Here is a 19,155-nt window from a genome sequence, read left to right on the forward strand (position 1 = left end):
GCGGGAGCCATTATAAAGCAGAACTCACATTTTTGCATTTTCAAATGGATTTAACTGTAGGGCTCAGTCCCCAGCGCTGACCCTGTTAACATTCTGCCTTGTCTGGGAACGTGTAGAGTGGGCCAGCCTTTACAGGCTCCGTCGCTGCTCTGGAGCAAGAGGTGTTGCGTTTGGCAAGCGAAGAGGGCTTTTGAGAGACGGCTTTATAGGCGCAGAAATACATCTGCCACGGTCCTTAGTGTGTCTATTATTCTATAGTGCATTAATGGTCTGGAGAGGAATCATTTCCTGAGTGTAGTTAACTACATGCTTAGAGAAACCCTACCCAAAGCTGGGGATTGAGAGGACCTAATGGCCTAGTTCCCAGCCCTGGCTGTTCTCCTCAGGTTCTGTTACAATACAGTTACAGTCTGCCCAGTCAGAATGGCCTTGATTTATCACCTTGATTAGATTTATGGCACACAACGCGGAGTAAAACAACCCACTTGCCCTCCGTTCCAAAGCGTATAGCGCGTGAGACCCTTCCGTGATTTGAACCCTTGCTTAACCCTGTTCTGGCTACGAAGCCTTCAAGGGAACCACAAACCTTAATTATGGGGTTGGCTACGCTTTTGAGGTTTGCATAGCTATCAGTACAAATTAGTGAAGATAAAATCATGTTTTTATAGGATTTCGTAGCCCATAACAAGGTTTGTCTAAGAAGGTCACAAATCACGGCTTCTTCTCAATCAAGACACTGAGAAGCTATTGTTTAAATAGAAGTGAGGGAGCACTGATTGCTTCAGTTATCAATACGCAGACTATTGAAGTGCATCGTGGCATGTATGAATACATTCAGCCTTGAGAATCCTAGTTTGTTTAATTAAATTCACAGTTTGTGGAAAAAAATGACCAAGCTTTTGTGTACTGAATGCTTTGCAATTGTTTGTTTTTATCCGTTCCAGTGAGCATTGAACTGACAGTGTGTGGTGAAGGTGGTAAATAAGTGTGTTATCAAAGAGATTCAGCTATAACATTTATACTGCAGTATATCATGCGCTAAACAAAAGTATAGTCTACTTTTCAGTCTTTGCAGATGGGTTTCAAGTCTAGACAGTTTTTTTTATTTAGAATGCCACCCATTTAGTGACATCCTGCCATGCACTTCTGGGTTGTTAACACATCATTTGGAATTGAATTGAGAATGATTTTTAGATTCCAATTCTGTTACTGAATTTGAATTGCGGTAGCAAACAGGAGGCAGAATTGCAATTGAAATATAAATGCAAGACTTTCAAATAAATAAACACCAGTGATGGATGCATAGATGGATGGATATGGTTGAATTTGAAATATTTATACAAATTTGTATCGGTGTTAAAGTTCATCATAATAAGGTAAAAGGATGAGGGTAAAGCAAGGTGGAAGGGCACTTCCTTTTCCAGAATACATTGCCTGTTTTGATTTTTATTAGAATTATAACTAGAGTGCAGCAATAAATTCTTCTTTCTGTCAATTTTCTGTAGGTGTGGCCAATTCAATGGAACAAAATCTTAAATTCTTTAATTCCCTGGTTAGAATTGATGAACGTCTTACCTTTTGGTTTGAGGTTATGATGCTTCAAAAAAAGGGGTTGCTTTTATTTTTAAATCACTAGATTTAGCCCTGTTGTGATCATTAATTAATCGTCTGATCATGATTATTAATTTTAATCGCAATTATTTAGGATAACCGCAATAATAGTGTGGTCAAATTTAAATCACAATTTGCCACCAAAGTTAAGGAAAATTTAAGCACTTAAATGTCATCAAATGCACAATATTGCATATCCTTTTCTGGTGAAAGAATAAAGAATATAAAAATAAATGTATACTATTATATTATATTATTTAAATATTATTTTTGCAGCATTAAAGTAAATCATATATCCTATTTTATTATCTTTTTTATTATATTATAAATTTAAAAAATCTTGTATACCATTGCATGGGTCAAACACAATTTTTTCACAGTTTTTTTTTTTGGTTGGGCCAGTGAAAATTTTGGCATGGCAAGTAAAGATTATAAACAATGAAAACCTGCAGAAATGATTATAAAATGATATATTCTGTTTGTATGGAGCTTAAAGATGGTCCCATTTAACACCGCAACCATACTCCAGAGCATCAGGGCCTGTTGTGGGTCTGCCCATACTGTCACACTTAAAGGGGGCAATCGAGACGGCTTGCTTTATGGTTTGGTAATGGCACCCTTATTTTTCACAGGAGTGGGGCTTTTTTATTTATCAGGCCAGTATTTATGGAGATTAATGAAGAAGAGTTAGGCCGGCTCTGCTGTTGTGGAGTGAGGAATCTGGAGTGCTGTCGGTCTCGTAAATCAGACACTCCACGTTCGCTCATGTCTCAAACAGTCATCTCAGCCGCCAGATATGAGTCTTACTGCTCTCCATTAAACTCCCACAGATGTTTCCAGGCCTGGCAGGGGGGGTCGAGCGGGGGGTGAGATTATGTTGCTCACAGCAGAGACATGTAATCGCATACACACAGCTGCTAGTCGTTCCTTAATGTTGTATAGCTGCTCAACACTTTATTTTTACACCGTTACACACTCACACACTTTCCTCTTAGGGTTCTTTGTATCTATTAATATCGATTATAAAAAAAAACTGCTATAACCTTTTGTCTGTCATCTATCATCTTTGAAGTTGTCAAAATGTATGTAATCAATGCATCTGTTTGTTATTTTATTGTTTTTGTTTATTTATTTTTACATAAAAAAGATTATCACTGCTTATCCTACGTTTTTGTCATCGAGTAGTTAAAAGATTCTTCCCTTTATGTCTCTACCTTTTCAGCAACCTGCACAAAGAAACCCAAGGTCCTCTCTTGTCAATTCAGCATTCAATTAGATGAGTATTAATGGTGAACAAAATAAAACAGGACTCATATTCACCTTTGCATAAAAGATTGTAATGTGCGCATTAAAAAATGCATCAATTAACTTAGGCTTTCAATTTTCTCTTGGCTTGTTTTCATTCTTTGGATAAATTGATAATTTCCTGTCATGTTCTTGTCAGGCTGTGAGGGGTGTAAAACTGGCTTTTGTTGCTTTGCAAACCCTTGCGGCACTGTGGGGTCAAAGGTCACTCGGCAATGCCTCTGATCCCGTAGCTCAGTTTGAATGGAGCGCTGCCTTCAGCATTTGAAAGGCTCTTTCTTTCTCAGAGAAGGGCGAGGGGGGGGTCAATTTGTGCCGATAAAAGAACACAATGCAACAGAGCAATGAACAGCCCCGTCAAACAGGGGAGTTTATTAACACGCCATGAATTGCACTAGAGTGGCTCCTGGTCTTCTGTTTCAGAATCAAGCTGCAGGGCTTGGGAAAGACAAACAGGAGCTCAATGAATCTGTTTGGTGTTCAAGCCCCGAGCCACTAATACCATCATACACAAACAATTTTTGAAACCTTTTACGGTAGTTATTTGCTGTCAGTTAGCATCCAGTTTGATGCAGACACCGAGACACGCACACCACCCAGTAAGTGAGTAGCCTCGGTCACTGCATTAATAAGCATGATGCATGCATGAATACACATCGCATTATGGAGATTAGTGTTAATATATTTTAATAGCAGATTATACAATAGTATAGGTAGGTACTATGTATTTATTTAATTTAAAAAGCCACGACGAGACCGTGATGACAGACAAATTGAATCTGGCTTTTGGATCGATTCATTTGACAGTTTAAACTGATTCATTAAATGAATCAAAAGTACTGACAACTAATGATGGTCTTTAGGCAACCTAATGGCCAAATATAAAAGCATAAAGTTTTGGATATTTCAATACATCACCCAGCCCTTATGCACAATAGTACTTGCCTTTTAATATTTTTTTGTACTTGATAATAAAATTAGCTTGCTCTTATGCTGTTCTGAACTTGAATGACTTAATTTACCTTAAATATCTCAACTTGGATGTAAACTGTTTCTCAAAATATAGTGCACAAGTCATAGCATAGTACTTTTATGTTGCTTATTCGTCATATTTGGAGTTCTTCATATTTGGAAAAAGAGCAACGTGAACATTCTGCCTAAAATCTCTTTTTGTGTTCCATGGTAGAAAATCATAGTGAGGGTGAGTAAACAGCTACACAACTGTCATTTTTTTAGGTGAACTAGCCTTTTAAGACACATTCTCATTCACCTCTCTGTCTACCCCTCCCCTGTTTCTCACATCCTCTCTTTCTCACACTCCACCCCCACACCCCCTCCGCGGATTTGTCCCAGTACGCCACTGATCTTTTCCCTATGGGCGTCTGGCATGTGCTGGAGATCAAAGCACAGTGTCAACCCAAGGTTCAGGGGCAAAACCAATTCACCTGCAGCTCCGTCTGGTTAGGGGAAGTTTCTGTCGCTCTCACACACTCTTTCCCCTTTAAACCCCCATCACCCCACAGACTGGATTAGCCTCCCATGCGTCATGTTCCTGGACCGAGAAGCGCAAAGCACCATTTTACGATCAGATAAACTCTAGCCATAAATTGACCAGGGGGTTTCACAACCTTTCTCTCTCTCTCATATTAATGAGAGATCGAGAGAGAACCTAGTCTCCCAGACTATGCCCCCGTTGAGCGTGCCAACTCGCAGGACACCCAATAGAAAGAGTCCATTGTGATGGATCATTGTGCGTCAGCCCCGGCAGCACGGGCTTGTTTGTCTTATGAATAATTCAGCAGGCCTCTCCAGCGCTAAACAACAGAGGCCTGTACTGTATGTTTAACCAGTTGGGTAGGGAAAACCAGTATGTTTGTCAGATAAACTCTGCATGGCCTTGATGCGCAAGCATTCTGTTCGGCCACGTCTGAAAGGTTACTCTGGGAAATGGGCCTCCGTTTCTGCCTCTGATCTGATCTCTCAGCAGATAGCACCTGGTGGTTCCCTACAAGTATGTGTGAGTTGCATAGAAAAGGAGAGAGTCGGACCGGATGGTGTAATTTACACTGTGCTACCGCAGTGTTCAAAGACACTGGTAACTCCATTCTCTCTCCCAAGCCCTTGTCCGAAACAAGACACCGTACAGTCACACTGGAGGCCGCCGCCCTGGCCAAGAGGGGAAGTGGCATTCACAGGCTCTCACAGAGACCCGAACACCTCCTGCTCTCTCCTCTCTGAGGACACTTTCACACTGGTGCTTTTGGTGAAGGCCTGACTCTGGTTTGTTTGGTTGGTTTGAAAGCCGTTGTCTGTTCTTCAGATGAATTTATTTATTCATTTCATTGTATTTTTAGTTTAGTTTTTACTTTAGATTTATTTCATTTTGCTGTATTTTATTTTACTTATCATATCTTGACAGACTTTTCAGCATATTGTGTTGCCGCTATTACAGAAGCTTGAATTAAATTTTAAATACATATTATTTATAATAGTATAGAAATATTTGTACCTTTTATCCCAAAAATGCACAGACCAAAGTAAAAATATTGTTAATACATTTGAATATTACTACATAGTGTAGTATAAAAAAATGACCTGTAAAATTTCTTACTATACATTTTCTCCAAGAACTTGCACGTGCTGAATATGCTTAATTTATTGTTAAAATTGCCCACAGAATTTGCTTCTTCTCTTGAGGTCATGATGACACAATCATAATTCAGTTCAGAACCAGATATTAACAGAGACCTGCAGTGGGGAAATCAAACTCTGGTTTTGAACAAATTGTCAAACACAGTATGAAAACAGTCTGCGTTCTTGCAGCTCTGTGCTTGTGTGTATTTGTGTGTCCCTTGATTGTTACGTTAGATTGCTCTAAAACTGCCACTTATTGGGATGGTGTGGGCACTGCAGTCGCACAAGCAGCTTATGTAATGAGACATTTTTTTCCCTCTCACTTTCCCCCTCCATCTCTGTCTGCCTACACTCTGAGAAAATTAGATGGTGCCGAAATGCCTGGGATTACAGGGAAGCGTGGCTGCGTGTTTATGTTGCTCCCCGGGCTGTGGATGGGAAAAGATGAGATCTGTATGTTCGACTTGTTGCCAGATCTGTTTGTCTGGGTAGGGAGGGATGTGCAAAATTACTTCTTTTTTTTTTCAAAATCAAGTTGTCGGTGGGTTGCATGAAATACTAGTCAGTCTCAAAAAATATAGTCAGTCTCAAAAAATCCCTGTTTGTCTATCTGTCTATCTATCTGTCCGTCAGTCTGTAACATTGGAAACTCCAATTAATTGAGTCTTTTCTCTCATATAAAATGTTGCCATGTGCAATTCTTTCTAGTGAATAAGTTCATTCATATGCAGTAGTTCCTGTAAATGAGAGGGTTTGTCATCTTTTTAATTTAAGCTGTATTTATTGTATGTTTATCAGTTCAAACCTTAATTGTTTTGTTTTAGACAATTTGACGTGAATTCAATTATACATAATGTAACTGGATACTTGTGTGTGTACATCCTTAATAGCTTCAATATAGTTAGATGCTATCTGTTTGTAGCTTAACTAATGTAGTTTAAGATTAGCTTGTAGCACAAGTCGACAAGCAACAAAATTGGTTTATGCCAGATGTCTTTGTGACTTTTTCAACTAGACCAGGGGTGCAAAACTCAGTTGTTGGAGGGCCATAGCCCTGCAGAGTTTAGTTCCAACCCTGCTCCAACACTCATACACACCTGTAGTTTTCAAATAAGCCTGAATGACTTGATTAGCTGGATCAGGTGTTTAATTTGGGTTGAAGCTAAACTCTGCAGGTCTGTGGCACCCCTGAAATGGACAATTAAAAAAAGAAAACTCCAGATAAACTAGTCATACTCACTTATCGACTGGTCAGTTCTTGAACGACTCAAACAGCATAACTTATCCCTGGTCTGGTGGACAGTAAATTTACTTGAGTACTGTACTTAAGTACAATTTTGAGCATCTGTACTTTACTTGAGTATTATTTTTTTTTCTGGAAACTTATTACTTTAACTTCACTACATTTGAAAGACAAATATCTTACTTTTTACTCCACTACATTTCTATCAAGGTCCTCAGTCAAAAGTCGTTTCTGTAGCAGCTTTGAAAGTCAGTGGATGATTTTGTTTTCGATGTAAACTTTTTTTTTTTTTTTTTTTTTTTGCAGACAGCCTATCATTAATCACTCTTGTATGGTCATGTGAAGTTTCCCAAATTTTTTGAACACTGATCAGTTTATAGCAAAACCGAAGAAGACCTCAGCACAGTGTGTGCACCCATGGCCATACTTCGAAAGTATGTTTCAGTTTTCTGAAAAGATTAAAAATTAGTTGCCATACACTTGATGCATGTCTCATAAAATGTTCAAAAATGTAAATGTCTGGAAGAAAGAGAAGAGTAAACAGTTGGGAGAATATCGGATGTGTATTAGTATAGGGTCCGTGCATTCGGCCTTAAAGTGACAGCAGCTTTGTAAAGAGCTTTGTAACTTTTATACAAGTATTGAAATGAGTTTAAGGTATTCGTATGCTATTATGTCGGATGGAGCATCACTGACTGGCTTAAATCACCATGATGGCGCAATGTGCATTTATACAACAATGCAACAATAATAAATAATGCATCGACATAAAAAAGGAAATTTACTTCTGATACTTAAGTACTTTTAAAAGCAAATACGTCTGTACTTTTGCTTAAAATCAGTTTTTAGAACTTTCACTTGTAACGGAGTAATATTTGACCAGTAGTACTTTGTCCACCTCTGCTGGTCTTGACAGAGCGATGAAGACTCCTGACAGGCCCACACGCATTTGATCATCCCTCGCAGAGTCGCCGGCTGTGTTCCTCCTCCGGTCCTGTCGCTATGGTGAGGATGTCACATGGAAACAGCCCAGCATTGGGAAGTGTGAAAGAGAATGTCACAGACAGCAGTCCAAATATGACACCATTGGCAGGGGGCACACGGGGGAAATGGCACACAACACCTCACTAAGCCACCTGAGCGTGAAATAAAGCAGATAAGAGAAACTGACCAGATGTTTCGCTCTGCGGGGGGACACGAGAGTAAACGGCTGATGGAAACGGTGAAGTCCTGAGCTTGTTAGCCTATTGAGAGAGCTGAGACTTGAGTCCTATAGCAATGATTGATTTAATAGAAGCAGACAGTGCTCATCATTGTCAATCACGGTGATGTGCCGCTCTCTCTTCCTCCCCGTCTCGTTCTGTCTCTCGCTCGCTCGCTCTTTCTTTTTTTTTCGTTTTTTTCGTTTTCTCATCTCTCGCTCTCCCTCCTGAGCTTTGGTGCCAGGCTGGGCAGGCTCTGATGGGCAGACGGCGAGTTGTCTTCATTATAATGCCTTTATTTATTCATGTGTCTGCGGCCAGTGACAGCCGTGCCTGTGCACAGCTCTCCTCTCTGTCTGCGTCCTTAGAGATATGACTCATTTTCATTTCTCTCTTTCTCTCTGCTAACATCATTCTCTCTTCTCTGTCAAGTGCTGCCTTCAGTTAGCTTCAAAACTGACATGCGAACGCACAACAAGCATCAGTCACATCCAGTGGCCCACGTCAGCACACAGAGGGTACTCGTCAACTTTCGGTGGAGGAATCGTTTGATGCAGGCGACTCGTGCGGGCCAGATTGCTTCATGACCACTTTTGGGAGGCAGGCGCTGGCTATTTCAGTTCGGTCTATAAATAGTCGCTCTGCGGTTTTTGCCAGTTTGATAAGCCTGTAATTGGAGTTGCATCCATCAGGTTACCGAGGGCTTTTAATCCTGAGATGTGTTGGCTGGGTTCTGGAGCTTTTCAGGTTAAAGAGCATTCACCGCCATTGTTTAAGTCTGGGTTCACTGAGCTAAATGCTATTAGATTATTACAGTGTGTCAAAAGCAAATTAATCTAATTTTGCCTTTTTGTAGCTCTGCCAAACAGTCAACCCTAATCAGGCATTGTATTCAAACCTCCTTTTTAAGCCCCTGGCATGAGGTACATTGGGATTTTCTAAGGATTATAGTTCAAAATTAGGTTATGTCGCTCTTTTACCTGAATTATAGCGCAGTTTGTTGGGTTTTCACAGCTCTGCTGTAGTTGGAAGTCGGCCTCTTTGTGGAATAGATCAAAAGAGAAGCCGTGATTATGAAACGGATCACTTCACTCAAGGCTCTTAGGTTTTTTTTTTTCTCCATGTGCTTTGATACGTCAGAACCTTGATGGGCTTCTGTTATGGAGCCCAGTATTTGGCTGTGCTGTGCTAGGGGCCGTCAGCGGGTGCTCTGATTGTCCTCTGGTGAATGAGTGATAACTGCTGCAAGCATGTGACAAAGAGGAGTGTCAGCTGGTGGATGCTGGGATACGTGCTGGGTCACCTCCCCATGCAAAAGCCCTCACATCTGTAACAATTAATGCCCCTCAGACATTTAAAGGAATATCTTATTTGGGATGTAATTAGAAATGGCAATTGTAAGGAATTTAATGATTATGGTTCAATATTACCGATTTATTTCTGTACTTTTGAGGAAGAAATATTTCAATGCATTTCCATTTCCAAATAATGAGATTGTTGGCGAATTTAATAAATTCTGACCAACTTCCTTTTTTTTTTTTCTTTTTTTTTTTTAGAGGCAGCATTTGCAGACTAATAATAGGTCTTAACTATATGAAGAACAATATATAAATGTGGTAATATCCCCTATAGTTCAAAAGTTTGGGGATGGTAAGATTTTTTTAATGTTTTTGAAAAAAGTATCTTATACTCACCAAGGCTGCATTTATTTGGAAATATGGAAAATACAATAATGTTAAATATTATTACAAATTTTTTTTTCTTTTTCGTTTTAATATATTTGAAATGTGATATATTCCTGTTATGGCAAAGCTGAATTTTCAACAGTCAGTGTCACATGATCCTTCAGAAATCATGCTGATATGCTAATTTGGTGCAAAATTAAACATCTCTGATTATTATGTGATTATCACTCTTGAAAACAGTTGTGGTGCTTAAAATGTATTTGAAATAAAAATATTTTGTAACATTATAAATGTCTTTACTGTCACTTTTGATCAATTTAATGCATCCTTGATGAATAAAAGAATGAATTTCCTTTTTTTTAAATAAATTTTTTAAAATATAAAATACTGCTGACAAAACGTGCGTTTCTTTAGCTCAGTTGTATTTGTTTGTTTAAAAACTAACTGCTCACAAAAAGTAATTTGTTCAGATTTATTAAAAGTTTTTGTAGATTTATAATAAGTATAAGATATTTGACTGCACGAGTGCCCATCAAGGTGCATGGACCATTTTGAGATATGGGAAAAATGTTGTTTACTCTGACATGCATGCATGTACTGATATCTGTTTTTCTTCCCATAATTGCCAAATCTGGCTCTACCTGCTGTGTTGTAGTCTTAATGTAAAAAAAAAAAACACAGTCTTTTCCATACGATCAGCAAATTTTTGAGGGACCATCAGCATTTTGCATAATTTATTTGCTTTTGTTTGCATGTTTCTCTTCACTTCTCAAACAACCCTAATGTATGCATGTGTACAGTACGGCATGTGTGCGTGAGAGTCTTCGCTTACGTGATCATGTGCAGCCACATTATGTCAGAGCCAGGCTGCGTGTTCTAGGCCGGGGGGCTCAACGCAGCGGGAGACACTGCTGTTTAATTTCAGCACTTCATCCCCCTCCGTAATGAAGCTTCCCTCACACACGTTTGCTCACACCCTGCCAGTGCTGCTGGCGGGTAATTGGGATGTGACTGAGCATGAATATCCCTTACGCCTGCCGCAGACCGACCTCCCTGCGACCCTGCAGATAGCTCTTTGTCTTAATGGACATATCATCTTTTATTTAGATCTCCATTTGAAAGTAATTGTCAGCAGGAGGGGGTTATTGCAGTAGATGGAGACGAATAGACTGGTGTTTCACAGCAGACCTCTTTGATTGGCTGCAGTTTTTGGCTGGCTTTGATTATTTGAGTCGGAACAAAGGTGTGCGCTGTGCCAAGCTGTTTTTAAAGGCTATTAGAAGCACCGCCCGACCCGGTCCTTCCTAATCATTGGAGCTCTGCTGTCTCCAATAAAATCAAATGTGTACGCATGTACAATTTGAATCATGAAACTCACACTTATGTTTAGATGTGGTTTACATAATTTGTGATTTTACCCAATGTTTACCTTCAAGTAACCGCACCTGGTAAAAAACACTCACCAGGTGCAGTTAAAATGCAACGCAGCATGTCATGTGCGAGTGTTGTTGTCTGTAAGTGTTGGGTCTGTAAATAGCAGCAGCAGGAATGATGGAAGTTGACCATAGGAAATGTTAGATTCTGCAGGGGTGATCAAAAAGAGTGGGCCATTTGCTCCTTGAGTTATCACAATTTATTCATTTCGAACATCAGAAATGTCAAAATGAAGTCAAAAGTGACTTTACTTTCTTAATGCACATTCACAGTCTTTTGTGCTTGCCTGTAAAAAGTAGTTACCACCCTTGGACTTGTTTGTGAAAAATAATTTATTAATTAATATTTTAGTTATAATTAAATTGAATAAAAGTGAAAAAATTTATCTTAATATTTGTGACCCTGGAGCACAAAACCAATCATATGGGTCTTTTTTTATTGAGATATCTATGTCTTATTCATCTGAATAAATAAGCTTTCCATTAATGTATGATTTGTTAGGATAGGACAATACTTGGCTGAGATACAACTATTTGAAAATCTGGAATCTGAGGGTGCAAAAAAATCTAAATATTGAGAAAATCGCCTTTAAAGTTGTACAAATGAAGTCCTTAGCAACCCATATTACTGCTAATAAGAATTTGTTATATATTTACAATAGGGAATTTACAAAATATCTTAATGGAACATGATCTTTACTTAATATTCTAATGATTTTCGCATAAAAGAAAAATAATTTGGTTATTTTACATTACTTGGCCCCGCAATAATTTTGACCCATAATGGGATTTGTTGACTGGCTATTGCCAAAAATATACCTGTGCGACTAATGGGTCACATTTAATTATGAATGTTATATAATGAAAAGTCATAATTCACTTTTATGTTGTTGCGAACTCATTAAACTTGTTCATATTAAGCCATCTTGTGTCCTCAGAAGACAGCTCGATTCATATGGATTACATTTACAATGTCTTTATGAACTATGTTTCATTAAAATCTTGAAATCATTTTGAATATGAATGAAAGTCTGATGGGTTTGGAATGGCATAAGTGTGAGTAATAGACAGAATTTTTATTTTTGGGTGAACTATTCTTTTAGTTTGGCTTTGATCCAAAATAATTACAATTATAAAATCCAGAAGTATTCACCCTTTTTCAACCATTGCTAGTGCAGCCAATTTGTTTTAGACACATCAGAGTTAAATGGAGATAAACTTGTGTGCCGTCAAGGGCTTTTGATTGATTTTAGTATAAATACGCCATCTGGTAGGTTCAATTTGGCAAGTCAATATTGTGGCAGAACTTACACCATGAACATGTAGGCTCCAAACAACTCCACGAAAAAGTAATTAAAAGGCACAAAGCAGAGGATGGATACAAGAAGATTTCTAAGTCATTGAATATCCCTTGGAATAAATCAGTAATTAAGAAATTGGACGTGTAGTACAGCAAAACTTTTTATTGACAGATTGACCAGAATTATGTCAGATTATTCAAGTAAAATGGGTTGTATGTGTGGTTTAATGTTGACTTCAAAGAACCTGGGGTGTCCACTGCATCATTTGCCCCATCAACCGATTTAAAATGTTTTTGTCTTTTTTTGTAGTCTTACATTAAACAAAGAGTACATAACTACTTCCATATTGTAAACAGAGGTGTATTGCTCCACAGACAGACATGACTCTTTGATTGGAGTGATTAATTTCTCATGTATACAGGTCATCTCTAAGGCAGAGCATCTCATTCACAAGGGGCCCCATCAACAGACATTGCAAGGTTGCAATAAAAGCAGCAAACGTAGCAGCGTGTACTCTAATAAATCTTCTGAGGTTAAACCCCACAGCACTAAAAATCTAGAAAGACCTTTTCATCATCCCCATAAAAGTACCAATGTCACAGTGTTTGTGGTGAGCCACCGTCCAGGATGCTGGAATCAGTGCTCCCCTGTAATCTAGTTTAACATGGCCTACAGATAGACATCCTGTATCTCATTTCATTATTCCATCAGTTTTGTGAAGGTTTTGCCATCAGAGGTGATCTCTTTATATTCAGAGGCTTTTATAAGACCAGTACTCAATGCAATTTGAATAGTGCCAGCCATTTCAGTGCCAAAAAAATAAATAGGTCTACAAATATTTAAGGATGGATACTATGTTGCCATGCTGTTATAAAATGTTGACTTTTTTACATCCAATGCACACAGACAGTTTGTTTGTTTATTTTTTAATATATTTTGAAAGCTATAATTTCCCATTTAACTTTTATAAAACAAAGTTATCCATAATAATGTATTATTTAATTTCAGCGCTAGGCCTATACTGTATTTGTACTGTATTCAGTCTAAATGTAACCAATGTATGATATCAGCCAGTATATATCATTATCTGCTTCAAAACATAAACATCACATTGCTGTATGTATACAAATACATCAGTGTACATACTGTATTTATTTGTCAGAAGTATTTTTTCCATTTGCATCACATCTTTTCATTTTTTTTTGCGTCTTATACCAGGAGCACAACATTAAGACATTGTGTCAAGTTAAAAATAATAGTAAAACATGGTAAAAAATTAAACAATATTGATAGTAAAAAAAAATAAAGAAGTAAAATTAGAAAAAGTTGACGCTGTTGAAGTCACACAATTGAGTTTTCATCATTGATCATTGCTGTCACTTTTCTAACAAACACTATAGTATTTGAAATGCTTAAAGAATGACTCACTCATTGTTCCCTTACTTTACCACTTTTTAACCCTGAATACGAGAAAATGTATTTGTTTTTTCTCCTTATCAGTTTGCTATTACTTCCTGTTTTCACTAGTTATTCTCTTGCAGAGTTGCACGCACAGGGGCCTCTACCACGGTCCATTTTGCCTTTCCAGGAATTGTCAATATATAGACAACTTCCTAGTTCCTGGATATGTGATTTCCAGTCTTTTTTTTTTAAACTCTCAGATATGGAAGCTGTGTTTACGTGTTATAATAATCGCTTTTCCTCTGCTCTCTTTCCTTTTTGTCCCCACCGCTCAATCTGTCCTTCCTTTCAGTGGATGATCCAGGAGCCGCACAAAGTTGGCACCTTCTTTGGCTGCATCGGGAAGGATACGTTCGGGAAGATCCTGAAGGCGAAGGCAGCGGAGGCCCACGTGGATGCCCACTATTACGAGCAGAGCGAGGAGCCCACGGGGAGCTGCGCTGCCTGCATCACTGGCGACAACAGGTCAGCCACCCCTTTCCTCTAGGGAGGGCCCTTATCGCTTCCTCAGGATAGCACCCCCCTGCACACACAGCGCACATTCACACACCCCACCTCACTATGCACTGGGACTCGCTGTTCCCTCGCCGGCTGTTCTGCTCTTTTCCGCCAGAGCTCTTGATTTATTTATTTGCCGGGGTTAGATCAGCACAGAGGTATTTTGATACACCGCATGACTTGGCCCTGAAGGGTGCTAGATTCCATGACTGAGCAGATACGTGAAACTGCTTTGGCTGAATTACGTGCCACCTACATGTTTGAACATTTGAGCATTTGGTGTATTTAAGTATTACTTACTATTTCTCTGATTGCGAAGAGAATGCGACAGTAACCGTTTAAGCTTATTGACTAATCTGTAATTGTATAAACACTGAGGATTTGTTCAAATGAACAGCAGGTTCAAACTTCTTATGGATCGCTGTCTCATTTTTTTGACCATGCTCATATAATCTTAAAGGAAAATTGTATTATCAAAAAATATAAGGTTACACTTTATTTTAAGGTGACATAGTTACATTGTACTTACTCAAATAAATACGGGGTAATATTAATTAACTACTTACTATAGAGTTACATTTAGGTTTAGGGTTAGTTACTTGTAATTATGCATAATCTACTGTTATTATAGTAAATAGTAGTAATAGTAATATTGTTACCAAATAACATTGTGATGCCATTGATAGTCGGATTGGGAGCTTGATGATAATAATGAGTTTAATGATTCAGAATTTTTCTCAATGGTTGTGGTTCCTTAATGATTTCACTAATGATTCTTTTAGCTCTCGGTTAGAATTATTTAGTAAAATATTTTGAATTTCAAAAGGACAGATGTGACAGAAATAAATATAATAAATGATATATAAATTATACAGTATGTAATTGATATATAATTAGCTTTTTATTAAATTTAATATAATTAAATGTTTTATTATTTTAATTAGATGTTTAAACATATTGTTAATTAGTTATTTATTTACATTTTATTTATATGCACATTTTTTATAAATATATTATTACATATTTTACTTATATTTAGAAGTCAGACATCACAAAATGAATACATTTAGATTCATTTAGTGAGTCTAGTAACTGAGATTAATTCAGTAACCACTCTTAAAAGATTCTCTAAAAAGAACCGGCTCATAAGAGTAATTTGTTCAAGAATCAATATGTTTTGTGCTGTATATTCACAAAGGTGCTGCTTAGAAGTAGTGCAGGAAACTTTTTTGGAGCCTTTATGGTCACTCTAAACTGTTGTATGCTTAGGAGTTTCACTGAAAAACTTTACTTATGAAATAATAATTCCTGGGAGGACTATTCCTTTAATAAAAATAAAAAAATGCACTTGCAGGGGCACCGGTGTCAGTGACATCAGCTGAATAATAGATGCCCCTCTGAGGCAGTCGTGATCGTTCAGGTGGTGATCTGCATTTGTTTTGCATGTTGTCAGCCATGCTATTGCCTTTTAATCTGAGCCGCTATCAAAACTATTGAACTACCGCTCACAGGTGTGTCCCCTCTGAGCCAAGCTGACATAAGAGAGGGACTTCAGATCATCCTGGTTTCTTTGTGAATTTTTCTCATCCACTTGCTGTAAAAGGGTTGATGTTAAGAGAGTGTTGATGAAAACAAATGCTAACGGATAGCTTTCTCCAGGTAACATAGACCACCTTGGAGTACATATACCTTTGGTCGTGTAACGTATGTCTTAAAGCAGGGGTTTTCAAACTTTATGATGCCAAGGACCCAAACATGATGAACCTTAAAGGATTAGTTCACTTTTAGATAAACTTTTGCTGATAATTTACTCACCCCCATGTCATCCAAGATGTCCATGTCTTTCTTTCTGCAGTCGAAAAGAAATTACGTTTTTTGATGAAAACTTTCCAGGATTTTTCTCCATATAATGGACTTCAATGGGCTCCAAACGGTTCAAGGTCCAAATGACTAAGTGAGGTCAAATATGAGCCTGGTCATAGATATATCGATCATAGATGCCTCATTCTAATGAGGCATCTATGTATACATCTATGACCAGGCTCGCATTTTGACCTCACTTAGCGGAAGTAATGGGGGAGCTCAGAGATGATCACGTTCGTAAAATAATAGCATAAATACTGCTCGGTTTCTCGCAGAAACGGATCGTTTTGCTAAATAAGACCCTTATTCATAGTTTGGTATCGCTTAAAGACCTTTGAAGCTGTACTGAAACTGTCATTTGGACCTTGAACCGTTTGGAACCCATTGAAGTCCATTATATGGAGAAAAACCCTGGACTGTTTTCATCAAATAACTTAATTTCTTTTGGACTTTAGAAAGAAAGACATGGACATCTTGGATGACATGGGGGTGAGTAAATTATCAGCACAAGTTTATTTAAAAGTGAACTAATCCTTTAATGAGGGACCCCCTTCCTAAAATCCATCTGTATGGATTTGTATGAATGAAAAAACAGCAGATAAACAGTAAGTGTGACATTATAAACACAACACACAAATTGGCTATACTTAATGTTGGATGTATAAACCTGAAGAAGAACATGTTCAATTAAAAATTATTTGTATGAGCAACTTTCACAATAAATGTATGTAAGCAGCATACGTACTGCGTTAAGAATACTGCGTTACAACCCCAGTGAGCAAGATAAATGGGACTATAGTGAGAAACTCACTATAAAGATACAAAACAAACATACAATTCTGGAAAGTATGTATACGGCAAGAAAGGAGAAAAAAATTTAGAAAAGAAACGGTTAGAATATTCGGTAGACTTTATACGTTTTTGCTTTGTCTTTGTACTCTCTAAATTTTCTGGGGACCCCTTAGAACCTTCTGGAGGACTCCTGGGTTCAAACCCCAGTTTGAAAACCCCTGTCTTAAAGGACCCATGTAGCCAGGGAAGATATGAAAGTCGAGCAGGAGATTTATGAGGAATGGTCTCTTTGTTTAGACTGTTAGAGTTAGTGTTAGCTGACTATGCATTAGAGACAGAAGACTTGAAAGAGCAGCGGCTTGTAGAGCTGTCAGCCTTGGCCTTATGAGGCTCTTCTCATTAGCACCTCACCTGTCAAAGCGGACCCTTTCATTACAGGAGATTCGCAGACCTGCGGCTCAAGGCCTGAAAGCGGCCTGATCAATATCTTCCTCAATACTTTCTCCCTGCAGCTATGCAGCGTACCTGTACACAGCCACCGGTGAGACAGGCCAGACGGGAAACAGTGTTAAAAGACCGCTGATTTCAGACTGGCCTGGGAGGGGGGAGGGAGAGGTCATGGGTCTACAGCCTGCAGAGAGAGGTCTGCCCTTCCTCTCAGCACTGCTTCTCACTGTGAGCGGTAATGATAGCGTGGAGGAGAGTCCGACACAGTCTGCCTGGTCAGATCAGCGTGACTCTGCCACTCTAAATGCTTATTATGCCTTAATGGATTTGATTTTGATTAACACGATGACATCAAGCCGAAGGGTGTCAGATCTGCATCTTGCATGTTCCACTGTGAAAATTACAATCAGTTGCTTTTTTGTCAAGGGGGCTTGCTAGTTTATTCTGGATATACATAGTAAAGATGCACAATGCGTGTGCGTGTGTGTGCGTGTGTGTGTATTAGGGATGCAACAATACAGTTAGTCCATGGTTCAATACATACCTCGGTTTTTAACCATGGTTTTCGGTTCGGTTCTGATGGCTTGTCACATCAGTTTTTTTTGCTATTCTTAGGCAACAGGAACAGCAAGAGGTTAAGGAGACAAAGACTATTTTTTTATTGCAATACTCTTTCTTTATTTTACTTAAAAGACTTGAAAAACCTTACTTAAACTTAAAACTTTACTTTTAAAAAAACCCTTGTACACATTCCTAGTGTATTGTATAATATAAATAAATATATATAAAGATTTACACTGGCAGCTCAGAGCTGTACAGCAGCATTTAAGTATGAAATTGAATGAATAAATGTAAAAATAAAACACTACATAGACTTCACTATAAAATATACATTGATTCTTATTAAAGCTACTGTATTAGTTTTTCAGTCAAGAGCAGTGAGTGATTTTCTCTTTGTCTTTTGTTGTTGTATTAACATTAACATTTCACTCAAAAATGAAAATTCTGTCATCGAGAAATTAATACAGGTTTGGAACAATATTAGAGTGAGTAAATAATGACATAATTTTAGAGGTGAACTGTCCCTTTAAGGACAGCGTGTTCACTACTGCGCTGCTGTCATTGTAAGACCTCCGTGCATCTGATATACAGACACACGCCGATTTTACTTTCACTTTAGACACAACCGACTGTGTTTTGTTAACCTTGTGTGTATTTGACAGTATTAGCGTAGTAAGACGACTACTTAGTTCAGTAATCACGTGTTTGACAGGCGTTTAGTGCGCGCGCTCGGAAAAGCGCATGTTAAAACCGCGCACGCGAATGAGCTGGCAAGGCTTTAAAAAGCAAGCAAATAATGAACTTTTGAGATTGTGAATAACTATAGTGTCCCGTGAGTATAACTCTACCACTAACGTGTGATGTGAATGTATCTCGCGTTGTTCAGTATTGGGATGGAGGCAAATTATAGAATATGTAGAAAAATAATTAATTAAATGCAAAACCGAAAAAAAACGCAATTCACAAGCGCGTATTGAACCGTGAATGCCGTCACCGAACGGTTCAATATTATATTGAGAATTGTGGCGTCCCTAATATGTATATATATTAGTGCTGGGCAAATTAACGCGTTAATGCAGGCGATAAATTTTTTCAGTTTAACGCATTAAAAATATTTAA

At 38.2% G+C, this 19,155-nt stretch overlaps 1 protein-coding gene across 5 annotated transcripts in view; it reads left to right on the forward strand.

The window, feature by feature from the left end:
- Nucleotides 1–19,155, forward strand: part of adka (adenosine kinase a) — a 172,450-nt gene that overhangs the window by 75,596 nt on the left and 77,699 nt on the right. For all 5 annotated transcript variants that reach the window (XM_079843425.1, XM_079843423.1, XM_079843427.1 and 2 more), the window contains one exon: nucleotides 14,168–14,340. In XM_079843425.1, the coding sequence (XP_079699551.1) occupies nucleotides 14,168–14,340 (173 nt within the window). The remainder of the gene's footprint in view (nucleotides 1–14,167; nucleotides 14,341–19,155) is intronic.

This window comes from Gobio gobio, assembly GCF_949357685.1.
Source record: "Gobio gobio genome assembly, chromosome: 18".
In the NCBI taxonomy this organism is placed as follows: domain Eukaryota; kingdom Metazoa; phylum Chordata; class Actinopteri; order Cypriniformes; family Gobionidae; genus Gobio; species Gobio gobio.